Below are 23281 nucleotides of genomic sequence, written 5' to 3' on the forward strand. Positions count from 1 at the left end.
CTTTCTTTGGGATTAGTTTGATACTTTGAGAAATCTGCTTGATCTTTAATGCACAGAGTTAGATGACAAGAGACATATTTGTATTCTTCCAGTTTTGAGTTAATCATGTCTTAAAAAGTCATTAACCCACCAACTAACTCGCTGTTAATCTTCCTGCTGTATTTTCACATTTTACTAGAGGGCAAAAGTTCCGGAAAATGTCCAGAACAACTGATGCAGATATCTGTGTTCTCACATACAGAACCCCTTATATACATATATAATTCCCGGATACTGTTCAGACTTCAGTGGATTTGTGAAAGCAGCTTATGTAACACAATGTAACCTGGGATCGGTCTCTTGTGTCTGCAAACATTTCCCCTGCTGGAGTATCGTCACGCAGGACACGGAGTCCCTGCCAGGTTTCTGTTCTGCAGCTCTGATCTCTCCACAGTGAGGCTGTTGAGGTTGAGCAAACTCATAATCGCCTCTGAGGTGACACATATAGAACAAATCAAGTTGTGTTTGAGCTAATAATTTCTGTGCATTTGAGTATAATAGGGAAAAGGAGATGTGGCATGCACACTAAAATTGCCAGCTCCACAAAATGTCATTAGCGTTTGTGTCTTACATCATGAATATTTCCTTTTTCTCAGGAACTGGAGGTGGATGTGTACGTCATCCACCGTCTTTGCATGTGAAAAAATAAACCATGGTCACGTCAGTAACATGCGGTTCATAGCAAAAGCGTGTTGCAATTCTTAATTTGTAGAAACAGGAACAATAGTGTTTTGCAAATGTATTGCAACAAATATGTTTATTGCAAGAATGAAACCTAAGTGTGACAACACACAGACCAACATCAATGTTGTACAAACGTGTATAAATTTGTCTCATGCTGTGGTTGCTCATTTTCAATTTCCTTGAACTTGCATAATTGGAGTTTGTTTTTACTGATAAGGACTTTGACAATGTTTACGCAGACACATAAGGACAACCCCCCACTACACATTTTCCTGAAGGTAAACTCTGCTTCCAGTCTGTGTGCCAAGCTGTTGCTAGACTAAACATACCTCAGTCCTGGCTACTCCCCACACAGACGTGGAATTGACGTATAAATCTTTTCACGTAGCAAAGGTTAGAGAGCAGACATGGTTATCTATTTCATTTGAAGGCATGCTAAGTATTTTTCTCTCTCCTTTCTTGTATTCAAAGATCAGATCCATGTATTTAAACCATCACAACCTCTGCACATATGTCTCTGAGGTAAACCTCCAATTGTTTCCACACACACATGCTGACAGCTCATTAATGACAGGTAATAAAGGTTGTGTCAACACATCTGTTGGCGCTCAGTTACCATAGAGTAAAAGGCTGTAAAACTGCAGGCCACCATGTCCAGCACAGAGCTTCCATTATCAGCTCAGTGACATTCAGCTGCTCGTCACCAAACTTTTTTTCTTGTCTTTCTTTTACCTCTATTCTAAGGAGTTGTTTGAGGGAAGCCCTTCAGTTTGGATGCCGCCCTCCCTTTGTGCTTTGTCACTGTTTTCCCCTACTTCCCACTGATGCTTTGCCATAAAAAAAGCCAATGAAAAATGATTTGGAGACATGAAAATTCAATTTGAAAACATCAGTAGAAAGCTGCACTGTGTTTTTGCTGTATTCTTATAGTTAAATATGACACAATACACAATAAGTACTCCATAAACTATCTTTACAGTTACTTACTGCAATTTGCATGGAATTATGGGTAAAGTCCATGATGCAACATGTCATTTACAGTAACTTACTGTATTTTTTTGAAATTGAGGTAACAGAAGACATTTGTCATAAAGCAACTGCATGATGTCTATGACTTTTTCTCTATGTTTTACTCTAAAGAAGTCATGTCTGTGCTTTTTTATCAGTGGAAGAAGCTATTTATTCGTGTTTAATCAATGGAAAAAGTGAAAAGGAATCTGTTCTGTGACAGAAAGACTTAAGTTAAGCTCTGATTCTACACTATCTACTCACTGTTTGACATACTGCTTAACTCAAAGCTGTTTCATTATGAAATGCATTTACAGTAGAATAATATACAATTAATATACATGTCTAACAGTGTGTTGTAAAAGGCATTTTTCGATAACTGCAGAGGAGGAGAGACGATTGGACAAGGTGGGACGTGCTGCATCAAAAATCGCTGGGTATGTTCTCCCAACACTGGAGGAAATCTACAAGGCCAGACAACAAAAGAAAGATTTTGAGGGACCCCTCCCACCCAGCTAAGTGCTTTTTCATTTTCTCTTAAGAGACTGACAAGTGTAAAGAGAGGAACCAGATTACAGAATGTACCTATCCTAAGGCTGTCCACTAGAATTTTATACACTTTATATACTGGGTGTGTCTTATCTATGTATTTTAAAAGTTGGGGTTTCATTCATTAATTGACATGGGTTTTATTTCCTTTTTTTTAACATTGGTTTTCGGATTTATTATTCTATTCTTTTAAAGGGCTCTTTTCTTCCTCGTATGTGTTTGGGTGAAAAAGTGCAGCATCATCATCTAGACTTTCAAAATAAAGAAGACATGGTTAATTTGAACAGTGGAATCGGGGCTAAAGTATTGAATCGTGAATTACGAATCCAGATTCATCACTGTAGATCTTTTGATTACTGCAATCTTAAAACACATTTGATAATGTTGAATCTCTCACAGAGAAAAATACTAAACAATCGCCTGCTAAGGGTACATTTAAAGGGTAAAATCAAGAGACTAGCACCTGACAACCCTCCCCCTGAACACCCATCCCCACACAGTCACTCCCCCCACTAACAAGCATCCTGCAGGAAACACAGTAATGAGCTGGGGGGCGGGGGCAGCTCTTTGCTGCACGAGGAGGTTGACTGAATGACGTAGTATGGGCACGTCTACTGGGAATACGTGCCACATGGCTGATAACCAGATCTGCCTCACGCTCTGAGCAGATGGCACTGGGCGTATCGTTAGTATCGCAGAAGTGGTCACCAAACGAGATGAAAGCAATAGCTGTGATTAAGAACAATCAATAACAGTGATTAAATGAGATTTGACACAAAGGACGGGACGCTACAGGACGCTGAGACAGAAGGGCCTAACACGTCCCAGAGCACCTTTTACGATCTGCACAGAGCTTTGTCAACTTCCGATGGGAAAATGAGGCGGTTTCTCTCCGGCTGTGATTCAAAGGGGGAAATGCCATTAAGATGCAGATTCATTTGACTCAAACATAGTGATGCAAATGAATGAATTGATTTTATTCTCTTTGCAAGTCAAAAATTATTCGTCTTCTTTTTGAAATTCAAATCCAACCCTTTTGATGCAGTGATGATAAAGAGTTGCTGTAAAAACCTGTGTCCTCTTTTTAATACATTTTTTTATTTAATTAACTAAGGTCAGCAGAGTTTTATCTGTTTGCTGTGCATACTTGTTAGACACCACATTTCAGTGTTTTCCACATCCACAGCTGCAAAGAACAGCCTGAGTCAAAGCGCCACTCAAGCAACCCCAGTAAGAGTGAAGGTCAGATTAATGCTACATCCACACTAATGGGTTTTCGAGTAATTTGTGCTAAATTTAGCTTCGTGACCAGCGCCTAAAACAAAGACTTTTAGAAATGCTGCTGTCCTTGTGTAAAAACTCCAGAATTGAAAAGTAAAGTCTTTTGGAAACAATGGTGCAGACACCGTCATTCTCATCCTGATTGGGTCTGGTCCTTCACCACTCGTTTACCAAAGTTGAACGCAAAGCATTTTTAACCCTTACTCCAACACTTCCACCTCATTAGTCAGTCCTCAGACTTTTCCTTCTACGACAATCTGCTACCTACCGACAGCAATGACTTCTGAGCTAAAACTCTGGATGTAGAATGTGTAATAGACATGATTACAAATGAGTAAAAATACATAGACTGAAACTAGAATATCTCTTTCATGCATGACATAACATCACCTCTTGCAACTGGATGGATATTGATCCTGTTGGCCAAACCAACTGGTCAATTGTGTTTAATGTGATCAGGGATGCATTGGGACCACACTGCACACAAGTGTAAATGCAAGACTTTGTCAAGCCACAACAACGCCTGCAAGGGCAAAAATATAAACTCAAATGTGACTGTACTGAGGTAGCAGCTAGCTAGCAAACTATAGACGATAATCGACCAATCAGAAAGCAAGTAAACAGAATAATGCAGCTTCACAGCAACAACTTCTTCTACTCTTCTTCTTCTATCTTTTTAGTCATTTGGTGTTTTTTTGTACTGTGTAAGAAGAAGCTTTTGATGAGAGCTGGACAGAACAATCATATCTCAATGTGAACATTGGAGTCACATGTTAATACCAGCTGAAAATGTAATAAGGTTAAAATCATAAATATATATATATAACCACTGGAGACAAGCCACATTCTAATTCCAGGTGTAAATGGAGTCTTTGACATTGTATGAAAAGAGTGGATAGAGAGAACTTTAATAAAATATCATTATATAAAACATGCATACACACACAAATTGAAACTGAAAGCACAGCTTGTCCATCTTACACCTCTCAGAATGATTCCAGGTGTTTTTGGTGCCCTGCTCTTTCCAACTCGGCAGGTACCGTGAATTCAATGTATATAGAATGAAATGCTGGACATGTCTCAAGGCCAATGCAGCACATGTGGTTTTAATATAATTCACACCTCAGGGAACGATGGTGGATGGTGATAAACACACACACACACACACATACGAGGCAGAGAGAGAGAGAAAACTGAGAGCTAAAGAAAAAGAAGGGGGACATACATAAATATTTACGGCTGTTTTTGTTTTTATGTGTTCAGGATTTACTCCTAATCGCCCATGGAAACTGTAAAAGGTGTTTCACAAAATGGTCATTGACATTTTCCTTTTCGGGAATAAATCCTCGTCCTCCCTCAGAGGGAATGATTAAGAGATCTGGGACATGAAGCGGAGCCAAAAAGGAAAAGCGAGCGCGGTGACTTGTCCTGGCTTGTCTCACTTGTTTATCTCAAATCAGCAAAGTGGTTGTTGAGGGGTGGTGAGATTTTATGTTTCTATCTGTGTGTGTTTGTGTATTAACAACATTTGCTTGTTTGGCAATATACAGTCAAGATTACGGGGAAACAAGTGAACAGTAAGAGGAGTGTATCTTCCCTGTGATGATGAAACACTGAAGTAAAAGTGAGCACAAGAGAAAGGTCTGAATACTTCTGAGATCTGTTTGTAGCTTCTTTTTTGTTCAACAATTTGTTATTAACAACAACATGTTATTATGGACAAACATAGATTCAGGAGGGGGGGAAATAGGATTCGAGCAATATGCTGCAAAAAAGTTAATACTTTCGAATGCAATGTACATGTCTACTCTCGTTCCTACAGGTGTATAGCACAGACATTATCACTTTTGCTCTGCTGATTATGAGCTCCCTCAGCCATCCCCCAAAGTCCTCCTCCATTGTTTGCCGTTTTTTCGTACTGTTGATTTAACAGAGATTTATGCTCATGTATGTTTCTTTTGGGGGATGAGTTCTCTGGCGTGTAGAGTACAAGTTGCTGTTCACATTCTTTAAGGACTCCATCAGAGAGCAAAGCTTTTCTGCCAAATGGATTCATTTTTTTTTTACCATTTTCTACTACTTCTTAAAACTAATCAGTTTTCTCTACCAACTTATTTGTCGACATAGTGGAGGACACGTTATTAAATGGAGCTCTGAGAGAGTGTATGTTTTGGCCTTGGCCTCTTGCCACCTCATCTTCCCCTCCTGTTGAGAAGTTAAAGCCAGATTCTTTGGTCCTTGAATGCCGGTGGTTCTGGTCCAATCAGCACCGCTGGCTCGTCTACATTCTTCCCTATACCCCGACATTCCACTCCACTGGACGGCCAACACAGTCCTGCACTTTCTCATTCTCTTCGGGACCGTTTTCCATCGCAGGAAGCCAGATGGGCCTGTGGCATGCCAGGCATTTCACCTGGCTCTAGTCGTGTCTCTCGACGTCCTGGCCATCGAGGGCCCGGCGGGCATGAACCACCTCCTGCTGAGGCACGCGACGCCCCTCGCATTGTTCCTGGCTTTGGCTGCACCTCAGGACTTTCCCGCAGGCTATTGTTCCTGCCAGTGGGGAAGAAAAAGAGGCATGTTCACACAAACAAGTACAAACTCACTCAGACTGACACACACACACACACACAAATGCTCACTTTAATAAACTGAATTATCCGTATCGAAACTGAAAAAATTGCCCTTAAGACTACGAAGAGCAAAAACCTACATGTTTCTTTATTCTACTAAAAACAATAGATCAACAACTTCACAGATGTGTTACTTTTAATAAATGCTGTTTCTCTCTCTGGTTCTGATGATGAAAACAGAAACTGAAAGAGAAACAGCTTGTTGTCTTGTTCTTCTTTGCATGCTCCACTTTCTCTTAAACTAGTTGTTTTCTTCCTCCCTGTTCGCTCCAGCCTCTCCATAGTCCATCAGTGGCTGTGCTGTCCATAAACCCCATTCTCTAACTTATTGCATTACATTCCTCTGACTGCAGGGGGGGGAGAGTATAGCAGAAAGCTCCTTCTAGGTCAATGTCTTTGTGGTAAACCTTCTGCATCAAGAAAAAGTTGGGCGTAGATTGCTCGTGTCAAAGAGTTCAACTGTTACACTGATGAAGATATGGCTCAGAATCATGCACTTTCAGACAAAACAGTGGTTCAGCAAAGGAATGTCTCTGTAGGGCAAACATACAAAAATTGGTGGAGGAAAAACAAGAGACAAAAGGCTAAAACATTTACTAATATGTAATAATAACTTCTTGAAGTTATGTCCAGACTTTACTCTGTTCTGGCCATTCACCCATAAGTCACTGTTCTTCACTCCCATTTATTTATAATGGTAGACACAGTGAATTAACTCAATGGCCTCATGTTAAATTTTATCCAATTAACATCTCTGGCCCAATCCCCCTTCACCCCTTGGCCCTACCCCTTAGCCCGTCCCCTTCGTTTTGCGTATTCACGTGTAGGGGCTGTCCCAATACCTGTTGGGACGGAGGGGTAGTTCTACGGCGTAGGGCTTTACATCCCTCGAAACTGAGATTTTTCAGATCATCACTTAAAACCTAGGGATACCCAGAATGCCTTCGGAATCACCGGCAAGCAGGGAGAGAGACCCACAAACGTAGTATTTTTTCCATTAATAAGGACTTAAAAATTACGATAATGATTGTAATATCTTAGTTTAATGTAATTTTCATGTATTATGGTCATTTATTTCACAACAACCTTAAAACAAAAGATCGCGCTCGCGCTAGCATACAGGTAATCCTATTTTTTGATGATAGTCCCGTATTTTCACATAATTTCATATCGCTATCCCCCTCTCACATGATGCACTTGATTGAACCAGCGCATAGCAGCGATGTTACTGAACTTAACGGCTCCTCTAATAACAAAGCATCCTGACAGGGTTGCATACAGACCACTGCTAGCAAACTGAAGCTGTCTGCTTTTGATTCATATGTGAAATAATGCAGAGCATCCAAGCTTTTAGATGTCAAATGTTATTGATTCACCAGCATTAGCATTGACGTTATTTGGATATGATAGGTTTGTCACTTTAGTAACTGAAAACAATAGCATTGGTTTATTTAAGATATCCACAGTGTTATTACAATGACATCTCACCAGCAGCTACATTCCATATTCCTGTCCTTGGCTTACGCTTAATAATGATGATTCAGATATAAGAGGTCTGAATGCCAACATCTTTCTTTGTCGCTGTACTCGGTAATTACCTGTTCTACTTTCACTTGGCCTTTCCTTATCAGACAGATACTTGGGAAACTGTCTAAACCAAAACAATGGGTTGTGATCTTCTCTGGGTCCAAGTAGAGGTGACACCACCAACTCTGCTGCTATTTCTGTCTGTGCTACACCAACTGAGTTTCCATGTTTTCAGTGTGATAGATTAGTAATGAGACAATGATGGCACAAAAAGCTCTAAAAAAAAACGTGCAGTCGGCTTCTTTGGCTCAGGGCCTGGCTGTTTCCCAGATTTGTGGAATTGGCCAAAACAATGGAAAATGTGTTTTTGGAGGAGAAGCATCAGGTTTCTTAGCAGGTTTCTCTCCCTGTCTCATACAACCACACATACTTCAGTTTGTTGTGCTCTGAATCAAGCTGTGGTGAATGCACATAGGACATGCATTTTCCACAAATAGAGTGAACAACTAAAATACGGAACAGATAATGAAGGTCTCAGAGGGTTAATTGATGTAATGTTCCGCTAGCTTTGTTTACAGAGAATTCTCAGATATATGTGATGATAACAGATGATGAATGCATGAATGAATGCTGCATTCAAACATGACACAAACACATGAACAGTGATCGTGGACACATTCCTACCTATAATTAACTTGAAAAACTAAACATTAATGTTTAGATTTCTACATAAAGATAAAGTAGTAGCTTCTTGAGCAGAGTCACACACCCTCTTTGTGTCATGATGCAGTTGCCTTCTTGGTTTGACTGACTCAGAACTAGCTTATCTAGATGCAGAGATTAAGTCATTTGTTCAAAATGTTACATGTCTTTTTTTGTCCCAGAATAGGCATAATAACAATAACTCACGTTTACTAATATTATGAATTTGCCAAATGTTTTAGTTGGCCAGCATTGCTATTGAGCAAATCACGGCAATGCAAGTACGGGCTGATGCTAGAGGCTGGCCCGTGTTTTTTGTTAGCGTTCCTGTACACGGAATAACTTCATTCAGCTTGTGCGTCTGTGTGCTTAGGCATCACTTTTACTGGGTTTACACATTGCTGAGAACATGAAGGTACAGGGGAGTTGTTGACAGGTGTGGCAGCTATTGCCAGAGTATTACTTTCAGACCCAGATGCTGGTGCTAGCGTGATATCTAAAAATTGAAACTGGCAAGGAACTTCTATCTTGGCTCAACTTTTGCAGGAACCTAGTTTGAACATCATCTGATGATACATACAAGTCCAGGCAAGACATTTTGCAAAATATTAGAATACCTGTTAGATGCATGCTGCTTGTAACATTGTCCCGCTTGTACTCTGTAGCTTGCTAGCATTTGGTGAAGACATTAAGCTTTTGTTTTGCTCGTCTGTTTTCCTGAATAATTATTTCCCATGACATTTCATTGAAAGAATCCTGTAATTTAACTTATTTCTCGGAAAATATGAATGTCCTTGAAAGAGAAGGTCTGTTGAATCTCAAGCATATATTCCTTACTTCTTCAGTTATTACTGGAACCTTTAAATGAACTGTTGATGGTACATGCAGGAGACCTCCTCTAATCTGTTCATTGTCAGTGTAATGCAAGTAATTATCCCTTTTTTTATATATTCATTGTTCTCAAATCTGTATCCTGAACCACAATTGCTGTTTTAGGAATCATGCAACACGCTAAAAATGTCACTTTTAGCAGGGAATAATTATCTTCTGAAACTTACTGAAAGTGAAAATGCTGTTTATATTGTGAGTCTATTATCTTTTCATTCCTTCTATTTTTCTATCCATTAGTGTTTGTTGATTGCGTAAATTCTCTATATTGCTATTTCTGTCTGTTTCCGACACATTTAGCTGTGTCCTAACTAGTTGGCCGCCGCCCACTTTAGATTATCACCCTCGTAAAATGCAGCTATGGCTAATTACATGGGAAAAGAATCCGTGACTTGTGCAGTTTCGGGCAAAAACGCACACTTGCAAAGCCACATGGACAAAAGTTGTTCACGAAACGTGCAAGCACACAAACTCACTAAGGCATACACACACACAAACTAACATATTTACACTACTGGTGGCCAACACATGGAGAGGACCACCCAAGACGGAGCAGCCTGTTTGAAAATAATGAAAATTCCACGGCAGCCTGGTGCTGCACAGCAGCAGGCCTACGCAGCGCTGCGTCTACACAGGAGAGTCTATATGGACGCTCACATCCCACCTGGCTGCAGTGGCTGGAGCCCACAGGCAGAAAGCCATAATGATAAACACTTACAGTTTTTTCCATCTGCAGCTAAAAAAAGACATCTGTGGGATCTTTCTGCCTGTGGACGCTGTCAGGAGGGAAACAACAACAGATAGCTGGAGCCGATTCCAGGCTAAATTACTGTTTGTGATGGAAATAATCTGACATACAGGTTCCTTTGAGAACAATTGTTGTACTAATGACTCTAAATTTGTAAATTGCCTCGAGTGAATTAAAACGTTTAGAGGCAAGCACAATAAAACTATGTCCTCTGTGTTTACCCGCATGGTTAGAGAGATTACATTTTTTATCTTAATGTTTATGTGAGCTCGGTAAAGCTATTTACATTTCTAAACATTACAAGCCCTCTTAGAAATGACTAAATAAATAATGAAATAAATAAAGATATTAATCCATAATAAAATACATTCTCTGCGTATTTTGCTGTCAAAACAACTGATATTTGAAGGCTGTAATTGTGACAATTTAACAAAAATCTTTCTTCACCAAATTGACCTTTCATACAACATTTTATGTTTGAAATGTTATATTTCCTGTTTTAAACCCCTGTCGTCTTGTGCGCCGTTAGCTGGTTTGTACTGATGTATTTCTGTAAGTCTGTATTTAAGACAGCACTGAGACATGTTCTACTAATTTACTGACAAACACAAGCACAACCTTTGGAGATCCAACCTTAAAGGAGCATCGCACCAGCTGTTTCATTCATGCTCTATGCAACTGGTGCAACTAGATGCATCATCTCATTGCTAGCAGCTAACTCATGATATCCAAAGAAATGACCATTGACTGCAAAGATCCCTCCCTGGTGGCTACCTGCAGTATAGGTCATAAACCCCGCCTCCTCCATGTTTGATCCATAGATGGGACATGGACCAAAATAAAAAGTCAGAGTACAAGTTCAAGTGTTCATTTTCTTTTAAATTGGGTTTCAATTAGTTGTTTGATGTAATGAAAATGGGGTTGAATGTCATGTTTGACAGTTGAGGCTGACTCACAATTGGTTGATGGCGTGTATTGGCAGGACATCAGAAGTGCAAGATGGCAGCAACCCTTTATGTTTATTTTTGCTGAATTTTTGTATGGCAGGAGGAAGTGAAGACACATTGTTTTATACACTCTACTGCAAAAATTTTGGATGCTGTTGATTTTGCTAAAGTCTAGTTTAAAGTCTAGTTTTCGTGTGTAAATGCAGTACACTCTGAATGTGTGCTTTAGTGTGTTAGCACAGTCCTCGCTGCTGTCTGGTTTCTTTCAGAAATGTCACAAAGTGAAGAGCATATTAAGCTTTAATATTCACAGAGCCTTTGGCAGCTTTTCATGTTTATATATAGTATGCGAAAGTACACAGCACTTCATCAGCAGCCTTTTGACATCTTGCTCTGGGTGTGCTTTGATGAATTGCATTTTAAGTGTTTGGATTGAATGAAATTCCCTGCACCAACACTTAAAGCAGCCAACGCAACAATGAACAATGAGTTACACACTTGAATACACACGCTCGCAGTTCAGCAGCCACACAGACAATCATTAAACCACCTACATGCACACATACACACACCACTGCACACCCAGTGGCTGCAAGAGGAAAGCTGCAGTTGAGGTGAAAACACAGTAGTGGTGAAAATCGGGGCTTTCCTGCTGGTTGAGACAATATGTAGGAGCCATATGGAGTCAGAAGGCTTTAAGGCTTCCTGTAAGTATAAGTCGTCCAGCCCAAAGAATGTGCCATACCCATTTGTACTATTCAAGTTAAATGGTAACTGAGGACGGCAGGGGTATTACATAGACCCAGGAGCCTCCAGCGCTCGACGACCATCAGTAAAGTTGAAGCCCCTCTCTCTCTCTCTCTCTCTCTCTCTCTCTCTCTCTCTCTCTCTCTCTCCTGCCTGAAACAAGACGAGCCAATCGCACAGCTCAGACGACACAATTCTACCAGTGTAAAGTGGGTGTTTATTAGTCATCCCTTAGCTGCTCCACAAGCACTCCCATGTTCCTGGTGCCAGATGGAGTCATACATCGTCCTCAGATTCCAAATGAGTCTCAAAAAATCTCATTCTAGTTTCAATGGATATCAAAGTCTTGTGAAATAACAGGTCTAATCTGTAAATCATGACTTCCGATTCGCTGGTCAGGACAGTGAAAAAGAGAAGTGCATCAGTGCATCAGTTCATCAGTGCAACAACTCCTCAGTGGAGATAGGTGTGAACACAAATGTCAGAATTAGTTGAACTGGATGTTTAATAGATTCTCAGCAGCAGCTCCCCAGGATAAAGTATGTGCCGGTCTCTTTCAATTCTGCTCTACATGAGGATTTCAAGTAGGTGCGAACATGGACAGTGTCCATTTGTGTGCAGTTGTGGGTTTATATGTCAAAATGGTTTGACATTACAAACTATGTGGAGAACACTTCATGTTGTATGTGCAGAGGAACACAATTTAGTCAAATATATCATGGCAATCTTTCAAAACAATATCGCCACTGAGGGCCCATACGAATGTAGAGATATATATTCTCAACAGTCCCAAAATCCAAGGGCACTCAAGAGAGCACATACATACGCAGAGGCTGATTGGTCACTTTATCACCATATCACTATGAGATCAGATTCATCCAGATCATTTTATGGATCTGCACAAATTTCACCTGTTCAAACATGCCTTATTATTCACAAAGATTTCTGTATTACTTTAATTTATCAAATCCGCTCAGTTCTTCCGTAGTTTTTGCATAATCCTGCTAAGAGACAACCATGATTGAGGTGATGGGTCAATTCAAACAAAAGCACTACTTAAAGCAAGACTAATGCCATTGCTAGCCAAAGGCTTGTCAAGTCGGTGGCTATGCTGTGACAGTGCAGTTCATTTTAAAGTTTAACTACTGTGGAAGGATCTTGACTCCATTGTTATGGCTGAAAAATTAGGGGGGACAATGAGTGAGTCAATACAATACAAGCTTCATTTCCTACGTAAGAAGCACAACAGAACACCAATAATACAGTAGCAAAAGGTCAGAGCTGCCCCTAGAGCATTCCTGAGACCAAACACATGAACATGAAAATATTCCAGAAAGAAACAATAGAAACAGCACTGAAAAAAGGTTAAAAGTCAGTGTTGGTCTCTGTTACCAGACGTAAGTAAAGCTTCTTCACAAGAACAGAAAATTATGTGGGTGGATATTTTGCTAAGTTATTTAATTTATCAGATTTTGGGTGTGTGTGCATTGTGAAAAAAGGTTTCATTAGCAATACAGTGTATACGTGTTTGTAGCTCTGTGGGGGTTAAGCTTGAGTGTCAACGAAGGCCAGCCAGAGGAGTTATGGTGCAGTGAGACTGAGGTTACTCCAGTCCAGAGAATTGGTCTGGCGCCAGCCCTCCTGAATCCAGAACATTTTGTACCGTAGTGAAGGCATGCAGGCGATAGCCATTGTCCTCACACACACTCTTACCCTCGCTCTCACTCGCACGTACACACACACAAAACACACTCAAGTCAATTCTTGTTTTCTTCTTTTTTTTTGTTGTACAAACCAAAGATTTATTTTGGATTGCAACTGTATTACTTTAACCCAAAAACCCTGAAATGAACTCTAAACCCGAGCCTGTATTCCAGAGCCAAAGCCTTAAAACTAGCCCTGAACTCCAGCTGTGACCATAAACGTCTAAACCGTTGCCAAGGAATGACCCAGAATTAACTTGTGAGAGTGAGTTATAAATTTATTTTATGCTATTCTCCCATCATCTCAGTCAGTTTTCAGTTTCACCCTCCTCTCATTCTCTCTTTTCTCCTTACGCTTGTACTCCCTGCATCTCTCTTCATTTTCACCTCACTTCTCATGTGACTCATAGATGATTCACAGCTTAAGTTTTTTTCCCGTATTTAAGGTGCAAGTCTTCACAAACATCAGGTAATTTAATATAAAATTCGAAGTTTAAATATTTTAATATAATTAACATACCCTAAGGCTTTTTTATGGACAGGAATATAAACCTGTTTTTTAAGAAGTATCTTAGTAACGCTATAAATTCACTAGAACTGCATGCATGCATATGCTGTGTTTGGACTATCTGAGTAAATGAGGCAGACTGAGGTGACATGAGGTTCCATAGCTTGTGGAAGTTACTGTACAGAACCAGGAAGCAGTTGAGTGCAGTGATAAGCTTTTCCTGTTTTGTTTTAAAGTTCTTTGACATAGTTGAGCAGAATATGTGCTTTATGATTATCCTGTTTCTTCAGTCACTTTCTTGAGTCTGTTTGTGTGAGTGAATGCAGCATAACAGATATCTGCACATTTTACCCGATGCTGATCAAAGGGGCTGCTATCATCAGAGGAAAGTGGAAGTAGGTCTGTTACGGCCTTTGATGCTGTTGCAAAACATATATACAGCTGAGGACAGAATGAGGACAGAGATGGAATACGGGGGGGATTTGAACATTCTGAAGAAGGTGGAAGAAGAAGATGACGCAGAAGATACTTTTAAAGTTTCTTTCACCATCTCCTATTATCCCAAATACATACAGTACATTTCAATCCCAGCCTTTCTCTGTCACACACACACACACACACACACACACACACACACACACACACACAAACTGAACAACTTCAATATAGTTTTGAAGTTAGAAGAAGCTAACATTTTTACACACATATCTTCCACTAAAAGGCTCTAAGGCTCAATTTAGCTGTGGTTAGCTTTAACCGTTAGCCACAGCCCCCACCCCAAGAGAATTAATAGGCAGGGCTGGATACAGTCATCCCCTTGTCTCTATCTAGCAGACCCCACAGTGCACACACACACACACACACACACACACACACACCACACACCTACACACATAGCTGCACACAGGGTACGTTGCGCTAAGTATAGTCGTGCAGGGCTAACCACACATTGGAGCTGGAGGTTTGGCTGTGAGACAACTCGAGCTGCCAGGCTAGCTTTCCCCCCACGTTTTTAGAAGTGTCCGTCACACACAAACACACAATCACTCTGGGGGCTAGAGCTATTTTGAGAAGCCCAGTAAAATAAGAGCACAAGCTGCACACGATGCAGCCTGAGTACGATAAAGTATGCAGCGTATTCACACAATGTAAATACGCAAACCCAAAAGCTTACAGTGGGTGCACATAGAATCACACAAATGGATATTTACACATGATAAACACCTGGTAGCTGAGAATAAACCATGTCAACAGCCCTTTTTAACCTGATTCCAATGCTGCTTTTAGGACCTTAAAATACCTGAGAAGAGCATTCAAGGAGCCTTTTACTTTATTTTGATAGTCTGAGCAATCTGGCTTATTGGCTTGGAAAACTAGTTATTACACATTACTGACAGAAAAGTAAACTTTATTTTATTATCAGTCATCAGAAAAAGTTATTATTTTTCAACACAGCTCCCTCAAAAACACACGGAAATCAGGAGCGTGTCAAGGGACTTTGAAGGCCCTATCGGCAAAAAAGACTTGGGGCTCTATATTGAACCAAACAAAACTTTTCTTTGCTGTGGACTAACTTAATCAGTAGTCCTGGGGGCCTCTTCTCAGCTCCAGGGCCCCAGACAATTGACCGCTATGCCTACCCTGTTGCAACACCCCTGACCACAATGAAAAAGCTGATTCTAAAACTGTTCAAGTAAGGGTACATGACAACAACTTTCAACAAGCTCTGCTGCTACGTGTTCTGACTCGGTCGTGGCTCTGTAGCTGTTTCACAGGAAGGAGACACATTCATAATATAGTTTAGAATTATATATTTTTGTGTTTTACAAGGATAAATACATGTTCTGAAGTTTTTTGGCTGTATTTGAAAATGACATGATTATGATAAGTGTCATCACTTTTTGTGCACAGCAACTTGATAATAACTGAGCCACAGAATAACTGTTGGTCAATGCTGTATTATATAGCCATGGTCATACTCACACCTACATTGTGACTTTGGCTGCAGTAAAACACAGTGTATAGGAGTCATATTACTGCCCAACACTACTGACAACCGGCAATTACAAAAGCATTCAGCATTTGTTTCAATGTATGTGTTCATTCACTATAGGTGTTGTATTGAAGAAAATGACTGAGTAGTGTACTTGTTTTGCTTTATTGATGGACCACAGTCTTAACTGAAATGGAGGTGCGATTAAGCAGTCGTGTTTTTTCTTTCATTAGAGCTGTTTCTATACACAGAGGAACCTTTTTCTTTTCAACGTAGCAAATCCATAATATGACCCATGTCACTTAAAGGTTGGCAAGCATCATTAATAATGTCGTGACCCCAGACAACAGTGAAAACAAATGAGACACTGTGCTCCACAGCAGCTGTGGGTCAGAGGTATACAACTCCTCTGAGGACTGTAACTCAGCTAAATGTGTGGACTATCAAACAATTACAATCACAGTCTCCGTTCTACTGAATTGAAGAAAAAAAAATAGTCAGGGTCTGCTATTTAAAACCTACTAAAATGTGACCACCTCCACAAGGACCTCAATTATCTGGCAGTGTGGCCCCAGCTCCGGCCCGACCCCACTTCCATGGTAATAACCTCTCGGAGCCAACAGGAGACCCCTAAATAGCAGCACTTAGACGACCACGGGTGGGCAGACATCTACCCACGGGGCAGCCAAGGTTCCATAGACTGCAAATTCATACATACACGTGTGCAGCCGCCAGTTGAGAGCAAACCTAGCCAAGTGATTAGGATTGGGCTAATGAGTAGCCTTCGATAAACCAGAGGTTCCTGTGTGCTACTGTGTGTACAAAATCTCAACTTCCACTCCTCTGGGATCTCCCACCAATCAAAAAATATTACCGCTCAACTGATTTCATGGTTGAAGTAAATGTTAGACCTGATTTGTTGAGTTGCTTGATGGACAGTCCCCACTGAGATGTCGTCATGAAAACAAGTCCCACATCTCCTCTGTCATGGTCTGACCTCACCCATCACTCAAGCATACTGAGAATAGGTCAGAGGTCACTAAAGAAAACTCTCCTAACCAAAAAGCAACGTCTTCAGACACACTCAGGTTAGTGCCGTCAGCACTGCTATTAACAAAGGGTCATACAATTCTACACTGACATAACCTGCTTTCAGACATGCACCGAACTATATTATACGGAGGGGTATATAAGAATACAAATGTTTGATACAGAGGCTCCTGAAGATCTACTGAGTTTCTTCTGCCAGCCCCCTCGTAAAAACTCCAGATAAAATGTGAGTGTGCACATGAGAGAACACAGCAAGAGAATCATCACGATCTATAGGTGTCTTGATGATGTTCGTAACAAATGGTGAACACAAAACAGAAAAAAAGCAAACAAACATCTAAGGATGAATTAGAGTTGTCATAAACGTAGAAGATGCCAATCGGAGAGCTTTTGGTGATAAGGGCCGATGCCAGTGTCCATGTGCTGTCAACAGAAACATCTGCAGAGTGGATCTGTCTCCTGCCCCCCCACCCCCACCCCGAACGCTCCTGAAATATTCCTGTTGTTGTGAACGCGCCTGACTGAATAATCTCCCGTTGCAGTCTTCAAATGTGAAAGGCAAACTCAGTACAAAGTCCGGACCCCATTATCTGGACATTTTCTGGAATTCATGTTTAAAAATGACTTAAGTCAGATAACATCAAGTATTATACTCCCTCTTATGAGACATAGACAAATACGTTTGTTAAACCAGCTCTTTCTTCCAAACTTGGAAAAAGAGAAAGAACCTGTCTCTCTTTAAGATGATGAGTTAAATTATGCTCGAGAAATGTCAAAATCAAGTTGCTGATCCAATTTTACACGACGCCAAGTCTTACATTTCAGGCCACATTAACAAATATTTTTTGACTTTTCTATTTTATTGTAAACTAAATAAATACCCAGTGAAAATATAAAATTTCTGTCAATTAAAAAGTTGTTTGGCAAAAAATCATAGCAACAAAAAGAGAAACAACCATGAAAGAGTAAAGTTGAATCTGTATAAAGACAAAGTTCGTAGACCTTTTAAAGTGTCGCGCAATGACTACAAAGATGATCCACTCATTTAACACTTTCAGTCCAGATACACTATTTCATTACAGCTGAAGGCAGATATATTCTTTCTGTAAGCTGTGAGCCCCCAGACGCCATGTGTGTGTTTTTTTTTCTTAGAATCAGCATGTGTGGAGTCCTCCCACACAGTTGTAATCTCAGTGTCTTCTCGTCTCTGCCCCATGAATCCGGCCTGTCAGAGCACGTTGTGACGATCCCGGGAGAGTGAATGCAACCTTTGACATTGTGTGTTTAGATATGCAGATGGAGGGGTACGTGCTTGTTTGGCTTTTGGTCATATTTTATACATATTTATCGGCACTATTTGTTTATTAAATGTGCGAGTGTAGCTCCTGTCGCTATAATGTTTGTGAGACAACATTAGGGTTTGGCTCCTTCTGGACAGAGAAACAACCATGTCTTTATATACATTTATTTAATAATAAATGCAAGCTAAATTTACAATAACTGCTTTTTAACTACTTTTTTAATTGTAATTCTGTTTTGTACAGGCCCATATAAACTTTTAACTTAATAACATTAATCCCACTAAAACTTAAAAATATGGACTGTGTCATTTGAGATAAGCCACAAAGAATCACGTATATATCCTACACATCTAACCCAAGCACACATACTGTGATGATGATGCCATTGCTGCCTAATCCCACTTTTAATTATGGGAGTATGTAGCAACATTATCTGTCTGTCTGATTCTGAGGGCCCCAGTCTGGAGGTCAGCGGGAGATGAAAGGCACGAAGGTCTGTTACAGAAATCGTTGTAACTTTGTAACCAAGTGTGTCGGTCTGGGTTAAAGCTGATTGATGTGTTTTTATTTTTACTGTGCCTGTCTTATCCTTATCTCAACCCTGTCTGCAATGCAGCCCAATTGTAATGATTAATGAGCCCAAACAGATCAAATAATCCATCAACTAGTCCACATTGTAAATCTGGACTCTGTATTTCGTTCTCGTCTGTTCATCTGCAGCTGTTTAAAGCACGTCAGCCTAAACAAAGCCTCCAGATCTAAACTCCTGGATGAAGTCAGAGGACAGACAGCTCAGTGCTTTCCCCAGCTGAAGCTCTGTGAGTGAATCACGCAGTATCCAGACGTCCAGACATGCCTCTGTCGGTCTTCATCCCCGCACGGCCCGGGGCTATGGATGATGAAGGGGTGGGGCAGGCTGAGTGGGGATGGGACAGAGCGATGTGTGTGTGTGTGTGTTTGCGTGCTCTGTGGGAGTCAGTCTGCAGGTGTGTGAGTGGGAGGATTTAGGAGCTGTGCCAGTCAGTAGCTTGTACAGTGTGAGAAACCATCTGTCGGCACTTAGTCAGTTGTCCATCTGTGATTTTGTAGGTCACAGTTTCTTTACTTTCTTTACTGTTATTTTGTATATGTTTGTACAACCATACTACTTTATTGTACTTTATCAGGTACGTCCCGAAACCATCATGTCAGTTTCACATTTAGGAGCACATCACCATAAAGTATTGCATTTTTAATGAACGTGTAGTTTGGAACAAGTCCAATAGCTTTCTTAAATAATTGCATGTGTTTACAGAACAGAACAAGCTAGTCCAATAAACAAGCCTTCTGTAGGGATGGATAGCTTTTGATTCATAAATTTCAACATTAAAAACAAAAATGGACAAGACAAGTTCTACTTAGATTTCGCCTTTGATTCATACAAATACAAAAAAATTCAAGTTGAGCGTCCTTATAAATCATCCATTACTTTGTGTCTGAAACATGTTTTGTACCTATGTTTCTGCATAAGAGGATATGTATACTTGCACAGTATAGCTTTAACCCCACACACACACACACATATACAAGGATGTTGAGCTCCGTCCCCAAAATGCCATTGTGTAAACCGATTTATGGGACGTAATTCAAATTCAATTGTCATTGTCATTATGCAAGCATGACAGAATTAATTTGTACATCTTCAGTCTCTTCCATCATTCTGTGACATATCAGTAAGAAAAACTTTATTCATACCCAAGTAAATCGCTTACATACATTCATACAATAAATAAACACACAAACATTACATTGATGGAAGGTGGCGATCCTGCTATAAAAGATTTTAGTAATACACGCACAGACACATAAGCTGTTTTCAGACATGACCTCCAGAGGATATCCGGAGAAGTTTTCTTTCACACATGCACAACGCGGCAGAAGATATTTCGCTCAGACACATTCCCAACAGCACAGAAATCTCCTGAGTGTTCAGGTGAGTTGTGAGCAGGATATCCTGCTGTGTTCTCACATCAGCTCCTCTGGACTTGCTGACTCAGGCCCGATCCAATTTCACCCCTTCTCCCTACCCCTACCACTACCCCTTGAAACGGACTCACAAGGGGTAGTGGTTGAAACCTCCCCCTACGAATTGGGACAGCCCTTCAAGAGGCCATCACATCATCAGTAGTCGTCGAGGAACCCCGACACGTCATCAGTAAACAGACGAGACAGTTTTGCCGGTGATGTCATTGTAATAACATTGTTGAGATCTTAAATAAACCAATGCTATTGTTTGCAGTTACTAAAGTGACAAAACTATAATATCCAAATTACATCTATGCTAATGCAGGTGAATCAATGACATTTGAAATTAAAAAGCTTGGATGCTCATGCTAATGCTAGCAATCTTTATTTTTTAAGGTTGTTGTGAAAAAAGTGACCATAATACAACTGTAACGATATTACAATTATTATCATATTTTTTAAATCCATATTAATGGAGAAATTGCTGCATTTGTGGGTCTCTCTCCCAGCTTGCCAGTGATTCGCAAGGCACCCTGGGAAATTTCCATACCCCTTGGTTTGAAGTGACGGTCGCAAAAATCTTTGTTTCAAGGGCTATACGGCTTTCAACACTTGGCCGTACCCCTCCGTCCCAACAGGTATTGGGACAGCCCACCCCTAAACGTGAACTTGCAAAACAAAGGGGAAGGTTTAAGGGCTAGTGTAAAGGGGTGAAATGGTATTGGGCCTTAGTACTAGGGGCCCAGGTGGAGAAAGCCAATAGAAAGTCCGGAGGCACTTCGTTGAACATTTGCACTCGCACATACAGATTCTCCGGAGAAAGTCCAGAGGTTCTCTGAAGTTCAGTGCATGTCTGAAAGCAGCTACACACACACACACACACACACGTGTCTCTTTATAGTGGTGAGGACACTCAATGGCATTTCCTAGCTCCTTACCATAACCTTAAGCATCTCAACTAAATGCCTAACCCTTACCCCAACCTAAACCTAATTCTAACCATAAAACCAAGTTTTTACCCTCAAACAACCCTTTGGATTTGTGAGGACCAGCCAAAATGTCCTCAAAAAGTCAAAATGTCCTCATAATGATGGTATTGAACCAATATTGGCCCTCATAATAATAGATAGTCACACACACACACAAGCCTGCTCCCAGCAAGTGTCAGGGTGCCCGTAAGTAATCTTAAACTCTACCTGGCTGATGTCCAATCCCTCCAAGCAAACATTAAGAAGACAGTTCCTCCAGTCAGCACCCATTACACACACACACACACACACTAGCAGTGTTGTGATCACAGCCAGAGCTCTGCTCTAGTTTTCTGGCACACAGCCAACCGTACCTTCTGACTCAGTTACTTCTGCAACACCTCTGCTGAAAAAGCCCTGATAACATCTATCACTGCACTAGACAGGGAGGAGGGTGAGTGGCGATGATGGTGGGGGGGGGGTCGGAAAGACAGCGTGTCGGGGAAGATTATTTGTAACGGATACCGCAAAAGAGCAGAGGACAGTTACAGTGGTAAGATATAGAGGGAAGATAAGGTTTTTTTCTTTCTTTTTACAAGTTAGCAAAACTGTCTCTTAAAGTTGATGAAGTGAACACCAGCTTCAACAGGCAGATTATACACTGTAGACACAAATGATGTCATGATTATGATCCTCAGCCACAAATGATGCTACAATAGCACACATTAGATATGCCAAAGTGATGTTGACTACAGGTAATGGTGAGCTGTAGAGTAAAATAGAAAGGCTGAGGTTAAGATGGAAAAGCTTAAATTTCACCTATGTATGAAAGTGAGGTGGAACATGAACCATGCAACGCCTTCCCCCCTATACTCTTAAGGGGCCAGTACACCCCAACAGATTGTCGGATGGTCGAGCTGCATCTCCATAATTTTACAGTGAAAACCAAGAAATGATTTGTGTGATTTTTCTTGCACAAATCAGAAACAAAAGAAAGAGTGACAAGTGTCTGTTATATTTAAATGTAAATGCATTTACAATTTAATTTAGGATGTCCACCTATAATATGAAGGATAAAGAAATTACGTAAATAAATACAGGTTGCGATGAAAAGGTCAATTTCCATATTTCTACATTCATACAACTCTACATTTCTTTGTTTCTTTTTTTGTTTTTCTACAGTTATTTATTATTAATTAATAAAATGCTGGGTGGCTGTGATTCAGGAGGTGGGGCAAACCAGAAGGCCAGGGGTTCCATCTCCAGCTTCTTCGGTCCTCATGCCGAAGTGTCCTCTGCAAATTGTGAGAATGGTGTTTAATAGAAAAAGCAATATATTAGCGCTGTATGAACTGTGTGTGAATGGATGGATGTGTATAGTGCTTTGAGTGGTCAATAAGACTGGAAAAAAAGCTGTGGATATAATCCATTTACTTTGTGATTTGAAACTGAATGAAATCTGGAGATCAGTTCTGACATCCTGCCCTGACAAGAGTCAGTGTAACTGCTTTAGAGAAGTTTAAAACAAATGAAGGACTCCTCTTTACGTCAGATCTATTGGGGTTCTATATCCACCACTAGCAAAAGTCCACTGAATTCACAGATCTTCAGCAACCTCTCACAAAATAAGAGGTGAAGTGATGTCAAAGATCAGGTCAAACATCGATGGCTGACACTAGAAATGAAACATGCATGCGTGTGTGTGTGTGTGTGTGTGCTTGTGTCTGTGTGATGCCTGTAACCGCAGTGTGTAACCGAACCCTCCATATACTCTGTGCACCTCCCTTCCTCCACCTACACCAAAGCTAATTAGACTGCAGCCACACTTCCGTCCTCCTCGACTTTGACCTGCCAAGAGCTGCTAATTATAGACTGACCTTGACAGTACTGCTTCATGCTCAACTGCTGCTCTCCCACTCATTGTGCAGGGACTAGTCATTACATAAGTAACTGTCACTCTGGGTCAAAGGCACCCACACATCCTTGCTACCGGTTCACTGC

At 40.6% G+C, this 23281-nt stretch overlaps 1 protein-coding gene across 1 annotated transcript in view; it reads right to left on the minus strand.

Moving 5' to 3' along the window:
* Positions 1-4741: 4741 nt before the first annotated feature.
* The window catches only part of LOC118109629 (delta(1)-pyrroline-2-carboxylate/Delta(1)-piperideine-2-carboxylate reductase-like), an 84597-nt gene continuing 66057 nt past the window's right edge, over positions 4742-23281 (minus strand). Inside the window, exon 3 of the mRNA XM_035156904.2 lies at positions 4742-6114. Within this exon, the coding sequence (XP_035012795.1) occupies positions 5981-6114 (134 nt within the window). The 3' untranslated portion in view covers positions 4742-5980. The remainder of the gene's footprint in view (positions 6115-23281) is intronic.

The sequence above is a fragment of the Hippoglossus stenolepis genome, chromosome 5 (assembly GCF_022539355.2).
Source record: "Hippoglossus stenolepis isolate QCI-W04-F060 chromosome 5, HSTE1.2, whole genome shotgun sequence".
NCBI classification, from domain to species: domain Eukaryota; kingdom Metazoa; phylum Chordata; class Actinopteri; order Pleuronectiformes; family Pleuronectidae; genus Hippoglossus; species Hippoglossus stenolepis.